At 57.1% G+C, this 21,351-nt stretch overlaps 7 protein-coding genes across 7 annotated transcripts; 4 read left to right on the top strand and 3 right to left on the bottom strand.

Annotated features, from left to right (window-relative positions):
* Positions 1-1,146: 1,146 nt before the first annotated feature.
* On the top strand, positions 1,147-3,493 carry DCS_03793 (protein tyrosine phosphatase; the record flags this gene model as incomplete). Its single annotated transcript, XM_040801106.1, has 5 exons — positions 1,147-1,689; positions 1,768-1,952; positions 2,076-2,154; positions 2,235-2,908; positions 2,980-3,493. 5 exons carry the CDS (start codon positions 1,147-1,149, stop codon positions 3,491-3,493), a joined length of 1,995 nt encoding a protein of 664 aa, XP_040656139.1.
* A 460-nt stretch (positions 3,494-3,953) lies between these two features.
* On the bottom strand, positions 3,954-4,610 carry DCS_03794 (uncharacterized protein; the record flags this gene model as incomplete). Its single annotated transcript, XM_040801107.1, has 2 exons — positions 3,954-4,265; positions 4,371-4,610. The coding sequence occupies 2 exons, from the start codon at positions 4,608-4,610 to the stop codon at positions 3,954-3,956; spliced, it is 552 nt and encodes a 183-aa protein (XP_040656140.1).
* A 2,577-nt stretch (positions 4,611-7,187) lies between these two features.
* Positions 7,188-8,414, top strand: DCS_03795 (putative nucleosome assembly protein C36B7.08c; the record flags this gene model as incomplete). The annotated part of the gene is made up of 3 exons (XM_040801108.1): positions 7,188-7,275; positions 7,519-8,238; positions 8,335-8,414. The coding sequence occupies 3 exons, from the start codon at positions 7,188-7,190 to the stop codon at positions 8,412-8,414; spliced, it is 888 nt and encodes a 295-aa protein (XP_040656141.1).
* A 1,370-nt stretch (positions 8,415-9,784) lies between these two features.
* DCS_03796 (HypA protein) lies at positions 9,785-11,388 on the top strand (the record flags this gene model as incomplete). The annotated part of the gene is made up of 4 exons (XM_040801109.1): positions 9,785-9,898; positions 9,975-10,016; positions 10,094-10,880; positions 10,952-11,388. The coding sequence occupies 4 exons, from the start codon at positions 9,785-9,787 to the stop codon at positions 11,386-11,388; spliced, it is 1,380 nt and encodes a 459-aa protein (XP_040656142.1).
* A 131-nt stretch (positions 11,389-11,519) lies between these two features.
* Positions 11,520-14,328, bottom strand: DCS_03797 (Periodic tryptophan protein 2; the record flags this gene model as incomplete). The annotated part of the gene is made up of 3 exons (XM_040801110.1): positions 11,520-14,055; positions 14,124-14,236; positions 14,311-14,328. 3 exons carry the CDS (start codon positions 14,326-14,328, stop codon positions 11,520-11,522), a joined length of 2,667 nt encoding a protein of 888 aa, XP_040656143.1.
* Positions 14,329-15,014: 686 nt separating this feature from the next.
* On the top strand, positions 15,015-16,418 carry DCS_03798 (cell division control protein 12; the record flags this gene model as incomplete). The annotated part of the gene is made up of 4 exons (XM_040801111.1): positions 15,015-15,119; positions 15,241-15,403; positions 15,478-15,788; positions 15,840-16,418. 4 exons carry the CDS (start codon positions 15,015-15,017, stop codon positions 16,416-16,418), a joined length of 1,158 nt encoding a protein of 385 aa, XP_040656144.1.
* Positions 16,419-17,153: 735 nt separating this feature from the next.
* On the bottom strand, positions 17,154-18,738 carry DCS_03799 (uncharacterized protein; the record flags this gene model as incomplete). The annotated part of the gene is made up of 3 exons (XM_040801112.1): positions 17,154-17,954; positions 18,029-18,497; positions 18,575-18,738. The coding sequence occupies 3 exons, from the start codon at positions 18,736-18,738 to the stop codon at positions 17,154-17,156; spliced, it is 1,434 nt and encodes a 477-aa protein (XP_040656145.1).
* Between the last annotated feature and the right edge of the window lie 2,613 nt (positions 18,739-21,351).

A 21,351-nucleotide genomic window follows, 5' to 3' on the forward strand; every position in this document is an offset into this window, starting at 1 on the left:
TGTACATGCAGGTACATATTCCACTGTCATAGGGATACAGTACACACGAGCAGCTTCCCGTGTCTACGGTATACGAGGGTTAACGAGCATACCAGCGAACGAATTCCTTGTTTCTGTACGAGAAGGAGTGCATGTAGGTGTGCGTGTGGTGTAGGAGCAGCTATAAGTACCTGTTAGGCGTATGTGCTACAAGTACTTGAATTCATTCTTCATGAGCACCAAAGAAAGTAGGTGTACTTACAGAGTACGGAGTACATCTTTATGGATGTCATTGTATTACGGGATACATGGATGGAGCACACGTGCGCTGTATGTACAGTACTACTACTTACAGTCATCAGCGCCTTGACGCCATCTTGGCGTTTTTTTTTTTTCGTCCGGTCCAAGACCCTGGCCTAGGTGTACTGTACTTAAGTGCGCAAGTACTTATACATACTCAATTAAAGTGCATGTACAGTACATTATTAGTGTCTTGGCCAGTGGAACATGCCTGTTCTGGCACCCATCCATCAGGCTTCCATACCTGGTACCCACTGTCATTGCACCGCAGGCAGCAGACAGCTGGTTTCGGGTTGGGGGAGTGGATGCCGGTTCCTCTGGCACTCCCGTAGTGCATGCCCATCCATCCAACCTCAGATACGATCGATGCACGTACACCTACGAGCACCGCGTAGGTGTACATGTTTCTCGCTGCGGGGATTCTTGGTCACCCGAGTACAGATACCTACGGAGTAGATGTACCTGTACGGGTACAACCATCGCATCTCAGGCACGATCACCGGTCTCACCTGGTTCAGGGTCATTTGCGGAGGGCAGAGTCGGCGTACCATCGGGTTGGAGACATATCTCTACACATACACTGACACGCCCTAGTGTATAAGTCGTATGTATGTATATGTACTCGCCCAATGGCCGACAGGATGTCGCATGAAGTTGGCCTCGAGTCCTCCTCCCCCTCCTCCTCTTCCTCCTCCTCCTCCTCCTCGCGCCTGCCTCGAGAGCTTCCTCTCCTCTGTCCTTGTCCACCTGGCGGCAGCCGGCAAGTGCCAGCCAACCTTGTGCTCCCATCTGAGCTGATTCCCCCTCCGCCTCGCGTCTTCTTCCGTCATCCGCCACCATTCATCTGGCACACGACCAACGGTCAAGATGCTCCCGAAGCTCTCCCTCGCCGTCGTCGTCGCTGCCTCCTTCTCCGCCGTCTCGGCCCAAACCTATCAGCGTCTTGGCACATGCCCGACTCTCGGCTGCATCCTGCCTCCCGACCAGAGCGACTTCCTGCCCGGACAGCTCTTTGACCTCCGCGTCGAGGTTCACGCACCCGTCAACGGCTCCGAGGCCGCTCACGATGGCAAGCCCGACGAGAAGTTCAAGGTGACGATCGCCAAGGACGGCGAGAAGGCTCGCTTCTTCGCCGACGTCTTCGGCCTCGAGGAGCCCAAGCTGGAGAAGTGGAAGTTCCAGTGGTACGAGGACTTGTACGCCGAGGACAGCAAGTCGCCTTCGGTCGTCAATGTCGCCTCCAAGGCCTACCGCAAGCTGTCGCTCAGCGAGCCGGGCAAGTACACCGTCACGCTCGAGTACTATGGCGGCGAGAAGACGACGGCTGAGTGGACGGTACGCCCTCTCCAGAAGGAGAGAAAGGCGAAGAATGTGATATTCTTCATCGGCGACGGCATGACGACCAACATGGTAGAGTACCCTCACCCTCATCCTCACCCGCGCCGGATAATCAGCGATGTCGCGGCTGATCTTGAGTGACGCCCACAGATCACCGCCGCACGTCTGCTAGGGCACAAGAGCGTCAACGGCAAGTATCAGACGCTCATGAAGATGGACGAGTTCCCTGTCCTCGGTCACCAGATGACCCACTCCATCGACAGCTTCATGACCGACTCCGCCAACTCGGCTTCGGCTCTGTACTCGGGCCACAAGAGCACTGTCAGCGCCCTCGGGTAAGAAATCTTCTCCTGCGCTCTGAGCTCCTCCTCCTCTCCTCACCCAGCTGCACATTCTCACGAGTGGGCGTGCAACGAAGCACTGGACTTGCTTGAGCTGACTGTGCCGTCGGAAACCAGTGTGTACGCCGATTCTTCTCCCGATCCATTTGATGATCCCAAGGTCGAGACCATTGTCGAAATCTTCCGCCGTATTCACGTAGGGCCCTCTACCGATCCCCCTAGCTGCCGAGAGAGTGAGAGTGAGAGTGAGAGCAGAGTGCTAATGAATTCTTCCAGCGCGGCGCTTGGGGCGCCGTCTCGACCGCCCTCTTGGCCGATGCCACACCCATCGCCCTCACCGGCCACTCCCGCCATCGCTGGGAGTACGCTCCGCTCATCGACCAGGCCCTCAACAGCCTGACCAACTACAGCTGGACCAACCATGGCGGGCCTGACGTTTACTTCGGCGGTGGTGCAGAGCAATTCTTCCCCGGCAAGGGTTCCTACAAGGGCCAGGACTACTATGCCGAGTTCGCCAAAAGGGGTTACACCATCAGTATGAATAAAACGTCTCTCCTCAAGGTTGACCCCAGCAAACGCGCCCTTGGCGTCTTCTGCCAGAGCAACCTCCCCGTCTGGCTCGACCGCAACATTTACACGGACAACCTCAACAAGTTCAAGAATGACCCGAAGGGTGGCAAGGAGCCTGCTCTCGACCTGCCGGGGCTCAAGGACATGACCCTCAAGGCAGTCGAGATTCTGCATAAGCGCGGTGGCGACAAGGGCTTCTTCCTCATGTCCGAGGCTGCCTCCGTCGACAAGCAGATGCACGCTCTGGACTACGACCGAGCCCTCGGTGATTTGCTCGAGCTAGACGACACCGTCCGTGCCACCGTCAAGAAGCTCGAGGAGCTCGATGCCCTCAAGGACACGCTCATCGTTGTCACTGCCGACCACGGCCATGGCTTTGAGTAAGTCCTCCCCCCCTTGTCCCCAATTTCCCGCTCGGTATGCTTCGGAAGATGCCAACACTACGTACCAGCGTTTGGGGTGCTGCCGACACCGACTACCTCAGCCACCAGGACGACGAGCGCGCGAAGCGCAGGGCCATCGGCGTCTACGACAGGTCCGGCCTCTCGCAGTACACGCAAAGGGCCAAGGGTGTCGAGTACGGCACCGGCACCAACTTCCCCGTCAACTGGGAGCCGCGCTACGCCATCGCCGGCGGTGTCGGCGCTGCCCCGGACCGCCGCGAGGACTACAAGGTGCACAAAGATGGCCCCCGTGAGGCTACCGTCAAGGTCAACGACGAGTATTACGTCAATCCCAAGGACGCGCCTAGGGGCATCGTCATCAACGGCTCCCTGCCCGTCACGGAGCCCGTCGGCGTCCACTCGCTGACGGACGTGCCCATCTTCGCCATGGGACCCTGCCAGGAGACGTTTGGGGGCACCTTCAACAACGTCGAGATTTTCTACAAGATTGCGAACTGCCTGGGCCTGGCACGCGAGTACAAGAAGGGATGCTCGGATAGACCTGCCAAGAGTGCTGCGTGAGCGTGCGTGGGAGCCATGGGAGAAGAAGATGAAGAAGAAGAAGTAGACGAAGAATACCTGTATCGGTAGGATGATGATGACGACGCGATGGCATGATGTCTTTGTTTCTTCTACAAAAAAGATAACGGCGTGACAGGCTAGGCTCGCTGCAGTAGGGTATTGGTATATCATTTGGTGTAGGGAATATACATGATTAATATGCTGGTCGTAGCGCTCGTCCTTCCCTCGTCATGGCCTTTTGCTTTCACCGGGCGGAACCCAATACCTGCGGGAGGACTGAGCAGCAGCTTGCGACTTTCGTCGTGCTCGAAAACGAACCCACAAACAATGCGTACGCAGTGCAAGATGCGTTCCAGCATGATGCCAAACTGGCACTCGATTTAGCTACCAGGAATTGGGAATAGGAAGGAGAGCGTGAGCGCCTGGAGATGGGCATTGTGGTCGATCCGGGTAGGTCCTTCTAGGGCTGAGTAGTCTGCCTCAGAATGGCAATCAGGTTATCGAGTTCCTCGGTATCGAGCTCTTCGGTCACGACGTCATCGGCGACCTTGACGGCGGCGGTGTGGAACCAAACGGCCTCGGCCCCGTACGTGGTCAGCAGCTTGGTGGCACGACCAAGGTTGTGGCAGCGCAGCCCGCCTCCCGCAACGACGGTTAGCGCACCGGAAAGGTGGTGGCATAGGTGGTCGATGGTATCGAGGTTGTCGCGTTGGCAGCATCCGCCATCGACGCCGCCGGCGGTGAGAAGGGTATCGAAGCCTAGTGCACGGAGCTTCCGTGCACCCTCGACGGCGCGCCCAGCCGCGGCGATGGGGTCAAAGGCGCGATGGAATACACAATGGAAAGGTTTGGAGGCTTCGACAAGGACGTTGCATACGGTGTCGTCTATGTCGATGCCGGTGCCGATGCAGGTGCCGCCGACGTCGTTCATTTTTCCCGGCTCGCCATTGTCCATCACCTTGACGGCGCCAAAAACGAAGCCATCTCCATCGTCCGGACACAGGAGCCCACTCTCCTTGAACTGATGAATGGAGGCAATCATATCGGCAAGCTCTTGAGCGGAGTAGACAAAATCGGGGCGGCTGCTTTCAAGAGGTGGTCCACGAGGACGAATCATGAGGCGAAGGGGAATGGCGAGCTTTCGGGGCTCAGTGCGGAGGAGGCGAATGTCAGCGAGCGATGGTGTGAGGCCGCCGGCGGCATACGAGCGGCGAGCGTTGAGCTCAACGCGCGAGGCTCCATGCTCCTGCGCGACGAGGGCGCTCTCGGGCGAAAAGACGGCGACCTCGAGAGGGATCTTGCGGACAGCGGCTTTTTCCATGGCCAAGACCCAGCTGGGGGTGGCAGGTGGTGCTATAATATAGGCCGGGAATGGCGGAAGTATTTTATGCGAGAACAAAGAATACCGGATCAGCCGGTGTAGCTACAGGAGCCAACTTGGATGAAGTGAGGAATGTAGTGATTTTGGGGCATCATGATGAGCAGACGTGGCATGGACGGTGCGGACGGGTACGGAAGTACAAAGTGTAGATTCGAACGGGAACCTAGGTACCTCAGGTGGGTGTATGCGCAAGCATGTTAATAGCCATAGCCCACAGATGGATGGATGATATCTACGGTATAGCAAAAGTCGGGCTGGGGAAAGCCTTTACTTTCGTTGGCTGTTCAAGCCGACATTTATTACCTACTTGCGCATGGAATGAAGCCTTTGCTGCAATCCGAGGGCATGCGTCCAACGAAAGGGTTATAGTACAGGGAAGGCGGCTGTTTCGTATGAAGATTAGACACACGGATTTCGAACCGTCGGATATAACAAGGGCAGATATGTATGGAGTACTGCTGCCCAGGATATGAGGTTCGTAATGTGGCGTGTGCAAGTTGGTCCGTCATTGTCCAGTCAATCCAGTGTTGGGGTGGATAAACAGAGGCCGAGCAAAATACAAGCGGAACTGAAAGCACAGCAATGGGCCTTTCGCATCAGTCCTGAATATAATATGGCTCGGGCTAGGAGCACCAAAGCTACTGCTGCCTTTCTACCACTGTACGGACTAATACTAGTAAGCACTTGCTCGGTAACTGGAGGAGTACAGCTGCATTGCTCACTATGCTAGGTAAGGTACGTACTTGCTGTAGTTGCATATGACAATGCTGGTACGAAGTACTCGCATACTTGCTCTATTAGTTGCTACAACTCCTCCACTTAATCGTACACCACTTAATTACTTGTAAGTAGTTGTAAATGTAAAGTAAGTACATGCATACTTTGGTACGTGGAATACAAGCAAGTAAGTATAAGTATGCCTTTATCACGCCTTGTAAGTACTTACGTCAGTACTTAAGTAGTAGTGTAGGACCTTCCCCACGTTGACAATAATGAAGGGTAACTTCTACTCCGTAATAGCGGGATAAATATTACCTTCGCCCCCACAGTAGTTTTGGTGTGGGCGTACGGAGTACTCTATACTGTACTTACACACTACGGAGTAAGTACAGTATCTGTATTAATTACATGTACATGTACGGAGTACTCCGTAAGTAAGTATTGTACAATTATTATAGAACAAGCACGTACAGTACTTACAAGTAATTACTTGTACACCTACGGAGTACAGTAAGTACTCCGTACTCCGTACAGTACAGTACTTACTTACACCTACTGTACATGTACTTGTACTCCGTACTCCGTACACAGTTGTACAATTAGGTGGAGTCGTTGTTCACTCACAGTGGACTTTGTTGTACTTACGTGTACTGGACTTACTCTTACAGTACTTTCAAGTACTGTACTGTACTGAACTCCGTACTTACTGTACTAAGTACAGTGCATGAAGACCTACTTACTGTAGGTAGTACTTGTACTTCGTCCCCAGCCATGGAGGGGTTTTCATCCTTGGCCTTGGAACGAACTGAATAAACAAATTATGAATCACCAACCTCATACGCTCCAAATACGAAGGCGATACCCGTGCTCCGTGCCCAATCCAGACCCCGTACCAAGTACTCCTCGGTATCTACCTGTACAGCATTCACCCAGGTGATCTCTCGCGGCTGGTGGGTTGGAACTGGAACATTGCTCGACTGAATGGCGGTGGCACGTCGACAAAAAAATTGTAAAACAGGGGTCCCTTCATACTGAGTCCCATTCACCCCACCAACATATTCACCCCACAACTGCCGTACTTAAGTACTTAAGTACAGTACTTACTCTGGACATGTACATGGGCCAGCGTGCAAGTGTGCACCTGCTACAGGTACCGCCTCGTGCGCCGTCCCTGGCAACTCGGAAAGAGGAAAAAACTAAGCCAAACTAAGGCCTTCCTCTCCACCATACACCGTGGAGCGCAAGCGTTTGGGAACCTCTGCGGCGGATGCCGAACCGGTAAAGAAAACAACCCCCGGACAGCTCTGGGTTGTGTCCATTTTTTTTCCGGGGCCTTGGCAGAGTTTTCCGGTCCTTGGTTGCCGTTGTTACTGTTGTTGTTCTTGCAGCTGTTGTCGTTGCCACGGGATCACGTTCACCCATCCTCGAGGCGTGAGTATAAGAAAAGGGCTCCTTGCCCGCTTTGGCCGCCGTGCGCCCCTCCTCTCCCCATTGCATCGCCTTCATCTTTCCTCACGCATTCTCCTCCTTGAAAGCAAAGCATCCTATATACACCTTGCACGCACTCGCACTTACACCCGCACACACGTCAAAATGTCGGCCAAGGATCTCGATTGCCCCATCTCCTACGAGCAGCTGGAGGACATTGAAGATGACTTCGAGGAGGCAGATATGGAGCTGAGTACGTCTGCCATATATCACCCATTTCCCCTCCGGTGCACGTGCAGAATCGTCGTCCATGCTCGCACCCTAGGGTTTCTAGACTCACTCACTCTCGCCCCGACCCTCTCGCCCCGACCCTCTCGCCATGCTCTCCCACCCTGACCCTCGGGCTCTCACCGCCTCGCCCCTTCCCCTCCCCGCGCGCGCCTCGCGTCCTGTCTTCCTTGCGAGCAGATTCGCTGACGAAGCTTGCCTTGTCCAGTCCGCTATCAGGATAAGCTCACCAAGGACCTCTACGCCAAGCGTGACAAGATTATCGCACAGATCCCCACCTTCTGGCCTCTCGTCTTCGAGCAGTCGCCGCCGGAAATCGACGAGTACATCCAGCCCACCGACGCCTCCCTCCTCATCGGCTCTCTCAAGTCGCTGTCAGTCGAGCGCTTCGAGCTGCCCGAGGGCGACCCTCGCAGCATCGCCATCAAGTTCGAATTTGCGGCCAACGACCACTTCGAGAACACGACGCTCGAGAAGAAGTTCTGGTACCGCCGTGCCAAGGATGGCTGGGCCGGTCTCGTCTCGGACCCGGTCGAGATCAAGTGGAAGTCGGCCGACAAGGACCTGACTGGTGGCGCCCTCGACCTTGTCATGAAGGTCTGGGAGGAGGACAAGGCGGGCAAGAGCGAGGAGGAGACGGAGGCGAAGAAGAAGCTGAAGGAGTTCATCGACAACACGGGCGTTGACGGCGCCAGTTTCTTCACCTTCTTCGGTTACCGCGGCCGCGACATCTCGGTCGAGGAGGACCGCGAGGCCTTCAAGGCTGAGCAGGAGAAGCGCAAGGCTCGCAAGGAGGGCAAGGAGGTCGTCGAGGAAGAGGACGAGGATTTCAATGACGACGAGTACGAATTCGAAATCTTCCCGACCGCCGACGATCTCGCCGTGTCGATTGCCGAGGATCTGTGGCCCGGTGCCATGAAGTACTTTAGTGAGTCCCCCCCCCCCCCCCCCCTGCGGCGTGAGCCCGACTTCGGCGTCCGAGAAGTAGATGGGGGCGAACGACGAAGCTGACGGTGCCGCGCAGTCCAAGCCCAGGAGTTGGACGCCATCAGTGACATGGAGTTCGAGTCGGACGACGAGATGAACGATGCCAACGACGAGTAAGTGGTGTTGCGGGAGAAGCACGAGCGAGCGAAACAAGTCAGGCTCTCCGCGGCTTATGTGGAATTGAGCGGTCTGTTTTCTCGGCAGAGGATGAATATTCTACGCGACGTTATGATACGATGGAAGTAGATGGCTATGGTCTGGGTCTGTCCGGTCGCCGCGAGAAGCGAGCGAGCGAACTGGATGGTGAATAAAGATTGCTGATACCCCCTCAAGCCGAAGTTGGTTCATCCCTTTTTGTGTCGCTCATGAATGCCCTTGATGAATCCCTTTTCTGGATACCCTCTCTGAATACCCTTTCTGAATATCCATTCTGATTACCATTTCGAGCGACGAAACTCGACGCATCCGAGTATGACGCATCCAGGAGCTACGATAGTACATGTACGAGTATAAGTATGTATATGCGTATAAGGACTGCAGTTATTGCTCCGTAAGATGCACTTGCTTTGTACGTTGCACAGCATTCATCGCATTTTGGCTCAGATATGTATGAATTCCTATAAAAGTAGGTACGCAAACATCGGTGCATATGTCGTAGGATTTTTCTTCATTTGCGTCAGTCATGGTCCATGAAGAGCGTCAAAGAATGGCTCGCAGAGGATGCTGAAGACCACCAGATCGAACAAGTTCTTGGTGCTGGTGGAGTCTGCCAGCGTGCATCGTCTCACTGGGGGTACGGTAGTGTAACCTGAATATGGACATGTACTTACTGCAGGTTATTACAGCTAAGGCGAGCAAATGGAGGTCACGGGCCGCTTGGTGTGTGCCGAGTCCACCTAGCTATGACGACATCAGACCTCCACTCCCTTCAGGCTGTGGCATGCGGAATCGGAACCTGAGGTTTTCCGTACTGAAGCGGTCAATCTCGCCGCATTGCTTTGCAATCAACCGCGCAACCAACTGGCCGCCCGTCGGACTTCGGTGTCACTGTATTTGTCAGCGCTATATTCATCCATCCAATTGCGCCCCTCGTGTCAAGGTACCCGAACCCCGACGAACGTACTTGCAAGGCAGCAAACCCCCAGCACTGCTCTGATGCATCTGCCGCTCTTGCAGCTCCTCCAGCCCGTCGTGCCGCATTCGAGGGGGTCCATCGTCGCCAATAAAAGCAAGGAAGAACCTGGCGGGTGTGTCGAAGAGACCATGCCAAACCTCTTTCGGCACTCTGCTTCTCACTCGTCTCATTCTATTCTCCTCTCCGTCTCCCCCCTCCCTGGCCATCCTTTCCTATGCGACTGCTGCGGCCAAGCTGCACGCTGCCCATCGCTCCGAAACGGATAATTGCGACCTGCACGAACCTACCGCTCGTCGGACGGCACCAGCACCATCGCCAGCATCAGCGCCCGTACTCCCTCCCCGCCGCGAGCATGGCCACGCCGTATCAGATCCTCGTTCGTCCGCAGGACACGGGACTTCTCCGCTTGGAGCAGGACGCAGCCGCCGCTGCCAAGGTCACCGAGCTGCTCCAGAAGGACCTCGAGGTTGGTGGACGGTCCAGATGGATGGCGCGGCAACCCCCGTGGAGCATGAGCAGCTGGCTAACGTGCTGGAAACCAGCGACACCACGTTTTCTTCAACGCAGAGGGCTTCCATAATCACGTATGCCACCGCGCCGCATGAGCAGATCGTAGTAAGGAGAGAGGGAGGGAAGAGAACTTCACCTGACGAGCCACCAGATCCCCCACCACCTCCTCGCCCTCTACGGCACCGGTGCCACCCCCGCTCACCTCCAGACCGCCTTCGACACCAACGCATCCTACCAGATCAAGGCCATGAAGCAGCACCCGGCCGCCCTCGCCGAACTCCGGAGTGACTGGTCCGCCCACGCCCACAAGTACCTCGGCCTCGGCAAGCACTATTCCGACTTCCTCGCCTTCTTCCAGAGCGAGATCCAGCAGCGTGGCTGGCAGGCCGTCGTCAAGGAGTTCCTGTTCGACGACACCCCCAAGGGTGTTGACATGCTCGGGCGCCTCTACAGCGGCTTCCTGCATCCCATGATCCAGCTCATGTACGGCCTCGAGTGGGAGCAGCCAGCCGTGGTGGCCGAGGGTCTTGCCCAAGCCGCCGTTCACGAGGCCCGCATCGGCCAGCTGATGACCGAGGTCGACGACGTCGCCGCCAAGGGCCCCTTCCCCGCGAACCGATCTTCCGTCGTCGACATGTGCGAGACGGTCCGGGCGAGCAACCCGAAACTCGCGACGAGTGCACGGTGGGAGGACCCAAATCGCATCTACGACGGCGTCTTAGCCCGCGCCCGCGACGACGTCGTCGCTCTGATGGCTCAGATCCGAGTCAAGCCTGAGGAGCTCGAGGAGCGGACGGCCGAGATGTTTCACACGGCCGTCTACATTGCCGCCGCCGCGGCCGTCTCGAACCCTCCTCACATTCCCAAGCTCGACTTTTTCCTCATGTCGGTACCCATCACGAGCGAGCCTCCCCCGCCGCTGCTCCTGCCTCCCTCCTGTACGCCGAAACCGAATCGCTGACCAAAGGCACCAGCCATCACGTAAACTCGTCTCCCTTCTTCCTCACAGTCAACGCCTACGACTGGGTCCCCCTCCGCGCCAAGGTTCGCATGCTTGAATGGAAGATGCGCATGGACTGCGTCCAGTACCTCGCCCGCGGCGCACCCCCCCTCGCCGTCGATGCCGTACGCTCCTACACGCCCCCCGACAGTCTACAGCTACCCGTCGTCTCCCACCCGCGCGACCTCATTCCTTGCTTCCGTGACATCGTCGACGACGGTCACCTCATCAAAGTCGTCCGCTCGCTCCTCCTCGCCCAAGAAGTCTCCCGCCCCTGGCAGAGCAGGCCCTGGCTGAGGATTCGGAATGACGACGAATGGCTCAAGCTCATGTACATGCTCCTAGGGAGCGTCCACGGCCAGCCATCACAGTGGATTCGTTCTGCCGGGTTTAAGGAGGCCTGGACGGGCATCCCCGAGGAGAGAGTAGTGCAAGCAGGCCTGTAGGGCCTCCTCCAATGACCGACGCTCGACAACTCGCATCAAGGTCGCGAAACACCCGAACCGGACACGAGGCGGCGCAAACCCTAATGGGAAGCAAGATTTCCGGGTATTGAATTGACATTTTTCGAGCCAAGCTAGTCTAATCCAATCCACTCGTCCTCATCCGACCCCCCATCCGCTTCATCATTCTCTGCACCCAGATCGATCCTCGTTGAGCGCTCCCTCGACTGGCCGGGCCCGTCGATCTCTTTTTGCGTCTGCTTGCCGGCTTGGCCCAGCAGATAATCTACCATGTACACATTCTCGTCGGCTAGCCTCCTGATCTCGTCCCTCATCTGAGAGATGGCGCGCGAGATCAGCCGCAGCTCAACGTTCACCTTGCCTCGGTTGGCCGTCAGCCACGCGCCGTGCTTGTCAACCAGAGCCTTGATCCACACGAGGCAGAACTCGATGTGGGGTGACTCTTCCGTCTGCGCGGCGACGAAACGCAACAGCCGCGACACGTAGACCGTCGGTAGGTCGGCCACGACGAGCGGGATGTCGGCCGGCGGGACGGCCTGGAACACTCGCTTGACCAGCCCGGCCTCGTTGAGGCGAAACGCCATGACCAGCGCCTTGAGGTAGTCGCCTTCGTTCTCCAGCACGTTCAGCGTCGACGCCGGCGTAATCTCCATGCTCAGGTCGAAGGGGTCAAACGCGACCGTCGTGTCCAGGCTGTAGATGAGCAGACCCTCCGTAGAGGCGGCGCAGAATGCCGTGCCGGAAGGCGAGAAGCCGATGCCGTTCACACGAACGGCCGGCAGCTTCTTTCTCGCCGAGGGATCACCACGCTTCGATCCTGGCAAGCCCATGTCCGTGCCCTTGCCATCCTCGTCATCCAGCGCCGCCGTGGGGCCGGCCTCCGTCAGAAGCTTGCTGTTGAGGAACTCTTGCGTGCCTGACAGCGACAGGTTGACGCTGACGGTAAACTTCTTGAGAAGGACCATGGTCGTGACCGAGTAGAGGCAAATGTATTTGCTGTTGCCGCCGGCAAGCAGGCAGCTACCGTCCATGCTGTACCGGATCGAGTTGAAGCTCTTCGTCCCAGCCACGTTGGCGGCAGTCCGTCGGTCCGTGTGTGATCGGCCGCCGGACACGTCGCGTCGACCATCCAACCCTGCCACCTGTTCGGCGTCCGACAGGGACCAAAACGTAAGCTGTCCATCGAGGGTCGAGATGGCCAGCTGCAAAGAATCGGGTCGGACGGCGATATCCAAGACGTCTGCCTGGAGCTGAAGCGGCTCGCTCGTTTGCGTCCGGTCGAAGATGGACCAGATTCGCGCCGTGCGATCCCAGCTGCCGCTGACGAGGGAGCTGCCGTTTGGCGCAAAGGCCAAAGCGGAGACGGGGCCTTCGTGCCCAGACAACTGGTCCAGCAGCTGGCCGGTCTGGACCGACCAGATGTGTATGTCGAACGAGTTGAGAGATCCTGCCGCGACGACCTCTCCGCTCGGGTCGACGGCCATGCAGGAGAAGGACAGTCGAGTCGGCGCCGTGAAGGTGCGGAAATTTCTGTAGCGGATGAGATCCCAAGCCCGAATGGAGCCGTCAAGACTGGATGTGAAGAGGACGTTGCCCTTTTTCGCAAACTCGCAGCCGGTGACGCCACTCGTGTGCTCGGTAAAGGTGACGATGCAAAAGCCGGATTCGATGTCCCAGACTTTGATCTTGCCATCGTCGGCCGTCGTCACGATTCGATGGCCGTCGGGAGAGTAGGTAAGCGAGTTCATCGAGTCAAAATGGCCTTGCTGCTTGAGGATGTACGACTCCGACTGCCACTCCCAGACGAGCAGTTGGCCCAGATTGGAGGCGCCAAACGCCAGCCACTCTCCGGTCTTGTTGATCGTTACGAAGTCGATGTCGTTTTGTGATATGCTGAGCTTGTGGATGTTGTTGAAGTCGGGCATTTCGTACAGGCCAAAGGTGCCGTTGGAGAAACCGGCGACCAACAGGTTTGTTTGTGCGTGGAATGCGGCGCATTGGACATGGGCACTTCCCTGCATAAAGTAGTGCCTCTCGACGATTCGCCATCGCATGTTGGATTCGTCGTCGTCCTCTTCGTCTCTCATCTCATCGTTGATGGGCTTCACGTAGCGCCATTCGAAGACGGCGCCATCCTGGCTAGCCGTGTAGATGATTTCTTGGTTTTCGGAGAACCAAGCGCCCACGACGGCCTGCTTGTGCCCCGAAAGCACAGTCGGCGTGAAGCCTTCCTCCGGGTCCACGCTCCATATCCTTGCCGTCAGGTCGCTCGAGGATGTGAGGAAGAACCTCGAATCGCTCGACCATTCGATGTGCCGCACGGTATCAAAGTGCCCGGTGTGTCTGTGGTGCCTCACAAAGGGTGCGAATTCAAGCTCACCGTCGAGGTTGGAGTCGGGCGTCGAAGGCACGTGCCAGACTTCGGTGATGCGGCCCAGGCCGATGACAAAGTGCTTGCCGGACGGGGAAAAGGAGAGCGCTGTGACCGGCGATCCGAAGGAGAAGTGGTAGATGGAGATGCGACGGAGGACATTCGTGAGGATCGCGTGGCCGTCCTCGTCGACGGTAAGGAGAATGTTGCCCCGTGGAGTAAGTCCTAATCTCGAGATGTTCTTGCGGTGTGCAAAGGGAAGAGTGTATGATTTGTTCCTGGAAGGGATTCTCGGTCAGGGATGGTGCTTTCCTATCCGATTCTCTCGTTTCGCCAGAGCACGTACTCGACCAGGTCAAAGACCGTCACCCGGTTGCCCACAGGCGAGAAGAGATGGGTGCCATCGGGGCTGAATAGCAAGTTGCCCTGGCAGTAGACGGTGCCCAGCAAGTTCGAGAACTGCCCATCGCCGCGTGGTGTTAGCAGGGCGCCCAAACCCTTTGCCAATTACACATCGATTCGGGGCCTCATACCTTGAAGTCAGTCTTCATTGTCAGCTACGGACGGGCTACTAGGCCATGATACAACGACGTCGTCAAAGGACTTCTTGGAGGGACTGCCAAAATTCTAGCTGGGGCCGATCCCCTCGTCTTATCGATAAGCGACAGGTCGCATTTTTCTACAGCAACAGCCTGGTCAAGTAATCCCGGCCGACGACGAATCAGGAGGAAGCAACCGGCAGATAATTAATCCTGCGCCTGGTCGCTAGTCCCACTTGGGCCAAGGCGCATGCAAGCACGAAGTCACGGCATCCAGCGCGTGCCCGCACACTTTGTCAACGCGGCAAAGAGCGTAGAACTAAGGAACGGGCTGCCCCCAACGCACTCACTCCGACCAACAGGCTAGTCTCAGTTCAGCCAACGAGCCAGGGCAACAGCAAAATTGGTAGCCACGACCCGCCCTTGTATGAACCAGACGGACAGGCTGCTCGTACGTCCCCTAGCAGGTCCAAGTACCCAATCCAACCATCCATCCGTCCATTTCCTATTTGAATTCCCCTGAAGGGCAGCATCTGCATCTGCATCGCACATCCACCACAGCGCCTTGCCGGCTCCGGACCTACCCATCACAAACGCCCGAGGCCTCGCCTTCATCGATTCGACTCGCAAGCGACGACGGAAGTCGCCCGACCGTCTTTATCATTTAATCCTCTTACCCTTCTCAAAAGTCGCGTAAGATGGCTCCTGCGGCTGCGGAAAGCGCCTCGCCGATTGGCATTGCCAATCTACCCAACCAGCGACACAAGATTGTCGCCAAACGCGGTGCCGGCTTCACCATCATGGTATGTATCACGCCCGATTCCGACTCGTCGCTCGCCGACCGGCACCGCCGGCGTATCACACCTCCCCCTCATCTTGTTTTCTTGTTGGGAGAGGGGTAACCAACCGCTGACCGTCGGGCAGGTTGCCGGCGAGTCTGGTTTGGGCAAGACGACCTTTATCAACACACTCTTTTCCACAACCATCAAGAACTATGCGGACCACCGAAAGCGTCACCAGAAGCAAGTCGACAAGACGGTCGAGATTGAGATCACCAAGGCCGAACTGGAGGAGAAGTTTTTCAAGGGTATGTCACCGCCGCCCACGACGCCCGCTCCCGACGTGGACCCTTGCTAACGGCGCCCTTCCGACGCACTCCAGTCCGTCTCACCGTCATCGACACGCCCGGCTTCGGTGACTACGTCAACAACCGTGACTCCTGGATGCCCATCATCGAATTCCTCGACGACCAGCACGAGTCGTACATGCTTCAGGAGCAGCAGCCGCGCCGGCAGGACAAGATCGACCTCCGCGTCCACGCCTGCCTCTACTTCATCCGCCCTACGGGCCACACGCTCAAGCCCTTGGATATCGAGGTCATGAAGCGCCTCTGCTCCCGCGTCAACCTGATTCCCGTCATCGCCAAAGCCGACACGCTGAGCCCGGCTGACCTGGCTAGGTTCAAGCAAAGAGTAGGCGAGGCCCGTCCCGTCAGCCCGAGATGACCGCTAATCGATCTCCAGATCATCTCCGTCATCGAGGCCCAGAACATCAAGATCTACCAACCGCCGATCGAGGACGACGACGAGGCTGCCGCCCAGCACGCCCGCAGCTTGATGGCCGCCATGCCCTTTGCCGTCATCGGCTCCGAGAAGGACGTCAAGACGAGCGACGGCCGCATCGTCAAGGGCCGGCAATACTCGTGGGGCGTCGCCGAGGTCGAGAACGAGGACCACTGCGACTTCAAGAAGCTGCGCTCCATCCTGATCCGAACCCACATGCTCGATCTCATCCACACCACCGAGGAGCTGCACTACGAGGCCTACCGTGCCCAGCAGATGGAGACGCGCAAGTTCGGCGAGGCTCGCCCCAGAAAGCTGGACAACCCCAAGTTCAAGGAGGAGGAGGAGGCTCTGCGAAAGCGTTTCACCGAGCAGGTCAAGATCGAGGAGCAACGGTTCCGACAGTGGGAGCAGAAGCTCATCGCCGAGCGCGACCGCCTCAACAAGGATCTCGAGCAGACCCACGCCCAGATCAAGCAGCTCGAGACGGAGCTCGAGTCGATGCAGGGCAGCGCCGTTCGCAGCCACGGCCGTCGCTGAGCCGGACGCCTCGGCGCCGGCGAGCCAAGTTGATGTTGGACAGCCCGTCATTGTTTCATTTGCTAGTCGCTCCGCTTCGAGACTTGGGGAGTCGGACGAGAGGGTATTCGAGAACGTCACCACGAAAGAAGGTACCATGTGGATGCTTGCGTCAGCCGCTACGAGTGCTGGGATAATGCGCTGCCGCCAGCCGATGCGCGGGCCATGGTTGTGAAGTATCGCAGGCGCTCTTTCCTGTTTTTTCTCCATCCTGCTGCTACTTGACGTGGCCAGCCTCGGCAGACGGTTCTTCTCGAACACGCAGGAGCGCGTGATGGATGCTTGTTGATCATGTAGCCTTAGTTTAGTTTCCTCTCTCACAAAAGTCTCACATTCCTTCCAGCGGGGCAGCGCCATGGATTCAAGGTGGAAGCAGCCGTCAAATACTATGATACAAAGTGAAGACGTAAAACAAAGACATACTTCGTGCGAGCGACAGCACGTCGCACGAGTTCGGAAGCACAGCGCAGCAATGCAAGCCGGCAGGAGGGGTCGCTTCCACCGAACCCTGCCCACACCCGCATGCTCGCGAGTTCCTTTTCCTCGTCGGCATCGGGCTGTCAGGCGGGGAAATGCAGCATGGGCTCAGCATGCCAGGCTCGTCCGCGTTGCCCCTTCGGCATCATCATGCGGCGCGCGTGAGAAAGGGGGGCCCATTCGGATCGCCAGCACGCCTCCGGGGATGGCGGGTTGCCGTCAAACGGCGTCTATGCTAGCTCGCGTCGTGAGCTGCTCATTCTTGTTGCCCAGCCTTGATATCTGCAGGAAGGCATCGACGCCGTAGCCCTCGAGGCTATGCAGGTTCAGGCTGCCCGCCCAGTACTCGGCGTACACGCGGCTCAGGGGAAGGCCGATGCCGAGCCGCAAGTTTGGCGGTCGGCTCGTGAGTGACGAGAGAGAGCACTGGTAGGTAGGTGGTGTTTGGACGTCGGCCCGGGCGGCGTCGTCGTCGGCGTGGAGCTCCTGCAAGGTGGCGGCCATGCGAGGCACCTGTCCGAGGTTCTCGAGGAGATTTTGGCTCTGCGGACCTTTGCTGAAGGACCACAGGTAGGGAAGTTCATTGTGGGGAATGCCGCCGCCTCGGTCCGAGATGCGGAAGATGACGTGCTCCTGAGCTTCACATATGGTGACCTCGATGGGCGGCGGGGGCGAGGACGGTTCGGCAGACTTTTGCCAACGATCGATGACCGCTTGGACCGAGTTCCGGAGGAGCTCGCCGACGATGTACTCGATGTGGCTGAGAATGTAGGGGAAGCTGGCGTTGAGGTGGCCGATGACGTTGACGTCAGGTATCAGGACGTCGGGTCCATTCGTGGAGCGAGCGAGGGCGGTGACGGCCCTGGAGCAGCGATCAATGACATCCTTGGCGGAGCATTTGATGAAGACTTCGCCGATAAAGTCCGACTCGGAGAGCTTGGCCGTCGGCGAGAAGCAAGATGAGTTGTACGTCTCCGTGAGGGACAGGTGCTGCTCAGCGATGACGCGGCGGGAGATACGCTGCAGGCGGAGCGTGTGCCCATGTCAGCGAGGGTGGACGAGGTGGGCGGAGGGCTTGCCTGCGGGCGACTCACGGATCGAAGAATGGTGTTCATGAACTTGTCGAGCTCCGCCGAATCCATCAGGCCACCGCACTCGAGAATTCCCATGGCCAGCTTTGGTATGACCGTCAGGTGGCTCTTCAGGTTCTGAGCAATGACATCGCACAGCCGGTCGTTGTCCTCAAGCGACTTGACCTCCTTGAGCTTGCGGAGGCAGTCGAAGGCGTCGTAGTATAGGTTGTAGACATCGTTTATGTGCGGGTTCGTGACGACGACGTAAGGAAGCTGCTGCATGTCCCGCAGACGATGGGCGATCCTACGGAGCCGTGTCAGCGCGGGCGGCGGAATCGCGTACGAGTCGATGCATGGGACGGGTGAGTACCTCACGGGCAGTTCGGTGCGGACGTAGTTGGCGGAGCTGATGATGCGCGACTCGGTCAAGGACCTACCGAACACCATGAGCTGTCGCAGGCTGATGGGCCGAGCCTCTCGGGCAACCCAGCTGGAAGGAGGGAGTCAGTCGAGGCCGGAGGAGATTCCGGGGGGGGGGGGGGGGGGGGCATCCGCCGATCGCCATACTTGTCCAAGACCGATACCGGCCTCCATGTCGGGTTGCTCGCCCAGCGGCGCTGCTGCGAGGCGCGACGAGGCGAGGAGCAGGAGGCACCACCAAGGGTCCTCGTCGTCAGCGACTCAGCTAATCTGCATCGTTTGCTGGGCGTGCGCAGCGCGATGGAGAACATGCCCACGGTTCCATGCAGGATTCAGGGAGCGAGCGTCACGAGCAGCTGGTCGCCAGTCGGTCGGTCGGTCTGTCGACGACGGGGGGATGGGGGGGGATGGATAGGGAGGAAAATGGAGCGGGATGGGCAATCGACGAGAGAGCCGTCTGCTGGAGAGGGGAAGTGAGGAGAAAGGAAAGGGATTCTGGTCGACGGGCGTCAAGTCAGATGTCGTGTCGCATTGCGGTGCACATGCAAAAGCTCCCAACCCGACTCCGACCCCGACCCATGTTGGGCCCAAATTGCCCAGAGCGAAAAGGGCAGCGAGTGGTACCCCACATGCGGGCGGTATCGGCGTGGCAGCCGACGGATGTAGATGTAGGTAAGGAGTAGTACGAGGGGGAGCGGGCAAGTGTTAGCGTCAGCTACTAAGCACAGCGCGCCAAGAACTCAAACGTGCTACGAAAACTGCTGTAGTGGTGCAGCATGCAATGGGCACCAAGCCATGAACTACCTCGGGTGTCGACGCACCTCGTCCGATTCACCCTGGTTGTCGATGGGTGTACACCTAGACTTTGGCCATGCAGCTGAGCCAGGCGGTCCCCTTTGCTCCACCATCTGCGGAGTACGGTGCAGTGCCTGCAACTTTGGTGCCCTGTGCTGAGGAAAGGGGCCTCGAGGCACAATGAACCACCGCCAACTACGATGATTTCCATCTGCGTCAGCAGCTAATAGGGAGTAAGTATAATATAGTGCTGCCAAGGCACCTGGAGCAGCTACTCCGGTAGTACCTACTTACTTAGGTAATAGGTAGGTAGGTACCTGAGCGACAATTTCTACCAGGGGACCTACAGGTAGGAGGAGTGCCCTGCTTCCGATGGTACATGAGGTCATCGGTTGACACGTGTACCAAACACTATGGTGAGAACAGAGTACGAGCTCGCAGCTGGATGCCCATACGTTTGTCAGTACCTGGTAGAAGGTACCTTCCGATGAACGCCGTATTCGTCCATCGTAGTAGGGGGGTGAGCTAGTACACAATACCTAACGCCCAGCACATTATTCGGTGAGCTAGGAGGATGAAAGTAGCCCACCGCAGACGTGATGGCGGCAGAGTACGAACCTACAGCAAGGATGGAGTGCGGTGTACAAAGTACCTACCTAGTACTCAGGTACTGCTGTACTTGGGTGGTACGGCGCAGAAGATACTCCCAAGGCAAAGGCACCAACGGCGAAAATCATCCATGGCCCATGGTCATATCACCAGCCGTCCTGCTCAACGCTTGCATACTTAAGTACACGCCTGCACCCATGACTCAGAATGGATAGGCAAGCAGCTGTTTCACAAAATTGTGAGCAAGCACATGGGCGGGTAAGCACTACGGAGTGCCAAGGTACGGGCACAATTACCGGAGGTACGTGGGCTTTTGGATTTCGACGCTTCGGGTACTAAAACAAGCCCCGGCAGGTGAATGAGCTGGTCGTCATCCTCCGGCACACGCATGCATGACCCGTACGTGCGAGCGAGTCCCCCCCGCATAAGTGTACTTACGTGAGGAAGGTTCCTAGAATCGAGCTGGGCTAAGGGATGATCATTATGACCATTACATCATAGCCAACGAATGGTTGCCCCCGTCTTGACTGGAGTGCCGTTTCCCTCATTCGAGCTGCGAGACCTCGAACTTGTGACAGAACAAGTACGAGCACACGGAAGTACTGTACTGACTGGCATGCACATCGGAGCTCGGCTAGTACCTACTAAGTAGTAGGTACTTTGGGTGAGTAAGTACATGTACTGTACGGAGTAGCAAGTAAAACTTGTACTTACTTTAGTACCTAGTACACAACAACTACTTACTGTACTTACTTGCAAGTATGGAGTACTGTACTTGCACAGTACTATGTACTGTAAGTAAGTAAGTTTGCTTGTACCCTAGTATTATGCTGCACCCTACTACGGAGTATGAGTAGGAAGTACCGACGATTGCTCCGTACGGAGTACTTACGTACCATATTCTTGCAGCTCTAATTACCTTGTACTGTACGGAATACGGAGGACTTGGTGCACCAACGTCATGTACAAGTACTTGTAGTGGCGGACAAGGCGGGGCAGGAATTCGTAGCGTCGGTGGCAAACGGAAGTGCTTGCGTGGTTGTAGTTCGCAGTACCTAGGAGGTATTGCTTGCTAATGCAGTACGCCCATCTTCTCGATGACGGTCCATGATGGGCAGTCGAGCGCTAACAGGCAGAACCCCTCCTGTAGACAAATCGCAGAGCGCTTCCACTCGCCGCGCCGCCACACAGCCTACTGTACTTGCAAGTAATACTTACTGCTCGATGTGTAGGTACTTACGGAGTAGGTGTACAAGTAAGCACTTCGTTATTAGCAGCATGTTAGATTTTCCAAGAAGTGGGTAATCGTCAACTATTTGCCAAGTCCCCAGCAATGTGGTACGGTACGTACATGCAGTACTTAAAAGTATGTACATATTGTACAAGCAGCCAGCGAGCCAACGCCCGCTCATCTTTGCTGCCTTTTCTCTGTGGCTTTTCTCTGCGATCGCGGCACGTATTACTTGCTCGGTTCTCCGTACCCCGTCTGCCCGTACCCGTTACTCGCACCCGGCCTGTCG

The sequence above is a fragment of the Drechmeria coniospora genome, chromosome 02, assembly GCF_001625195.1.
Source record: "Drechmeria coniospora strain ARSEF 6962 chromosome 02, whole genome shotgun sequence".
In the NCBI taxonomy this organism is placed as follows: Eukaryota; Fungi; Ascomycota; class Sordariomycetes; order Hypocreales; family Ophiocordycipitaceae; genus Drechmeria; species Drechmeria coniospora.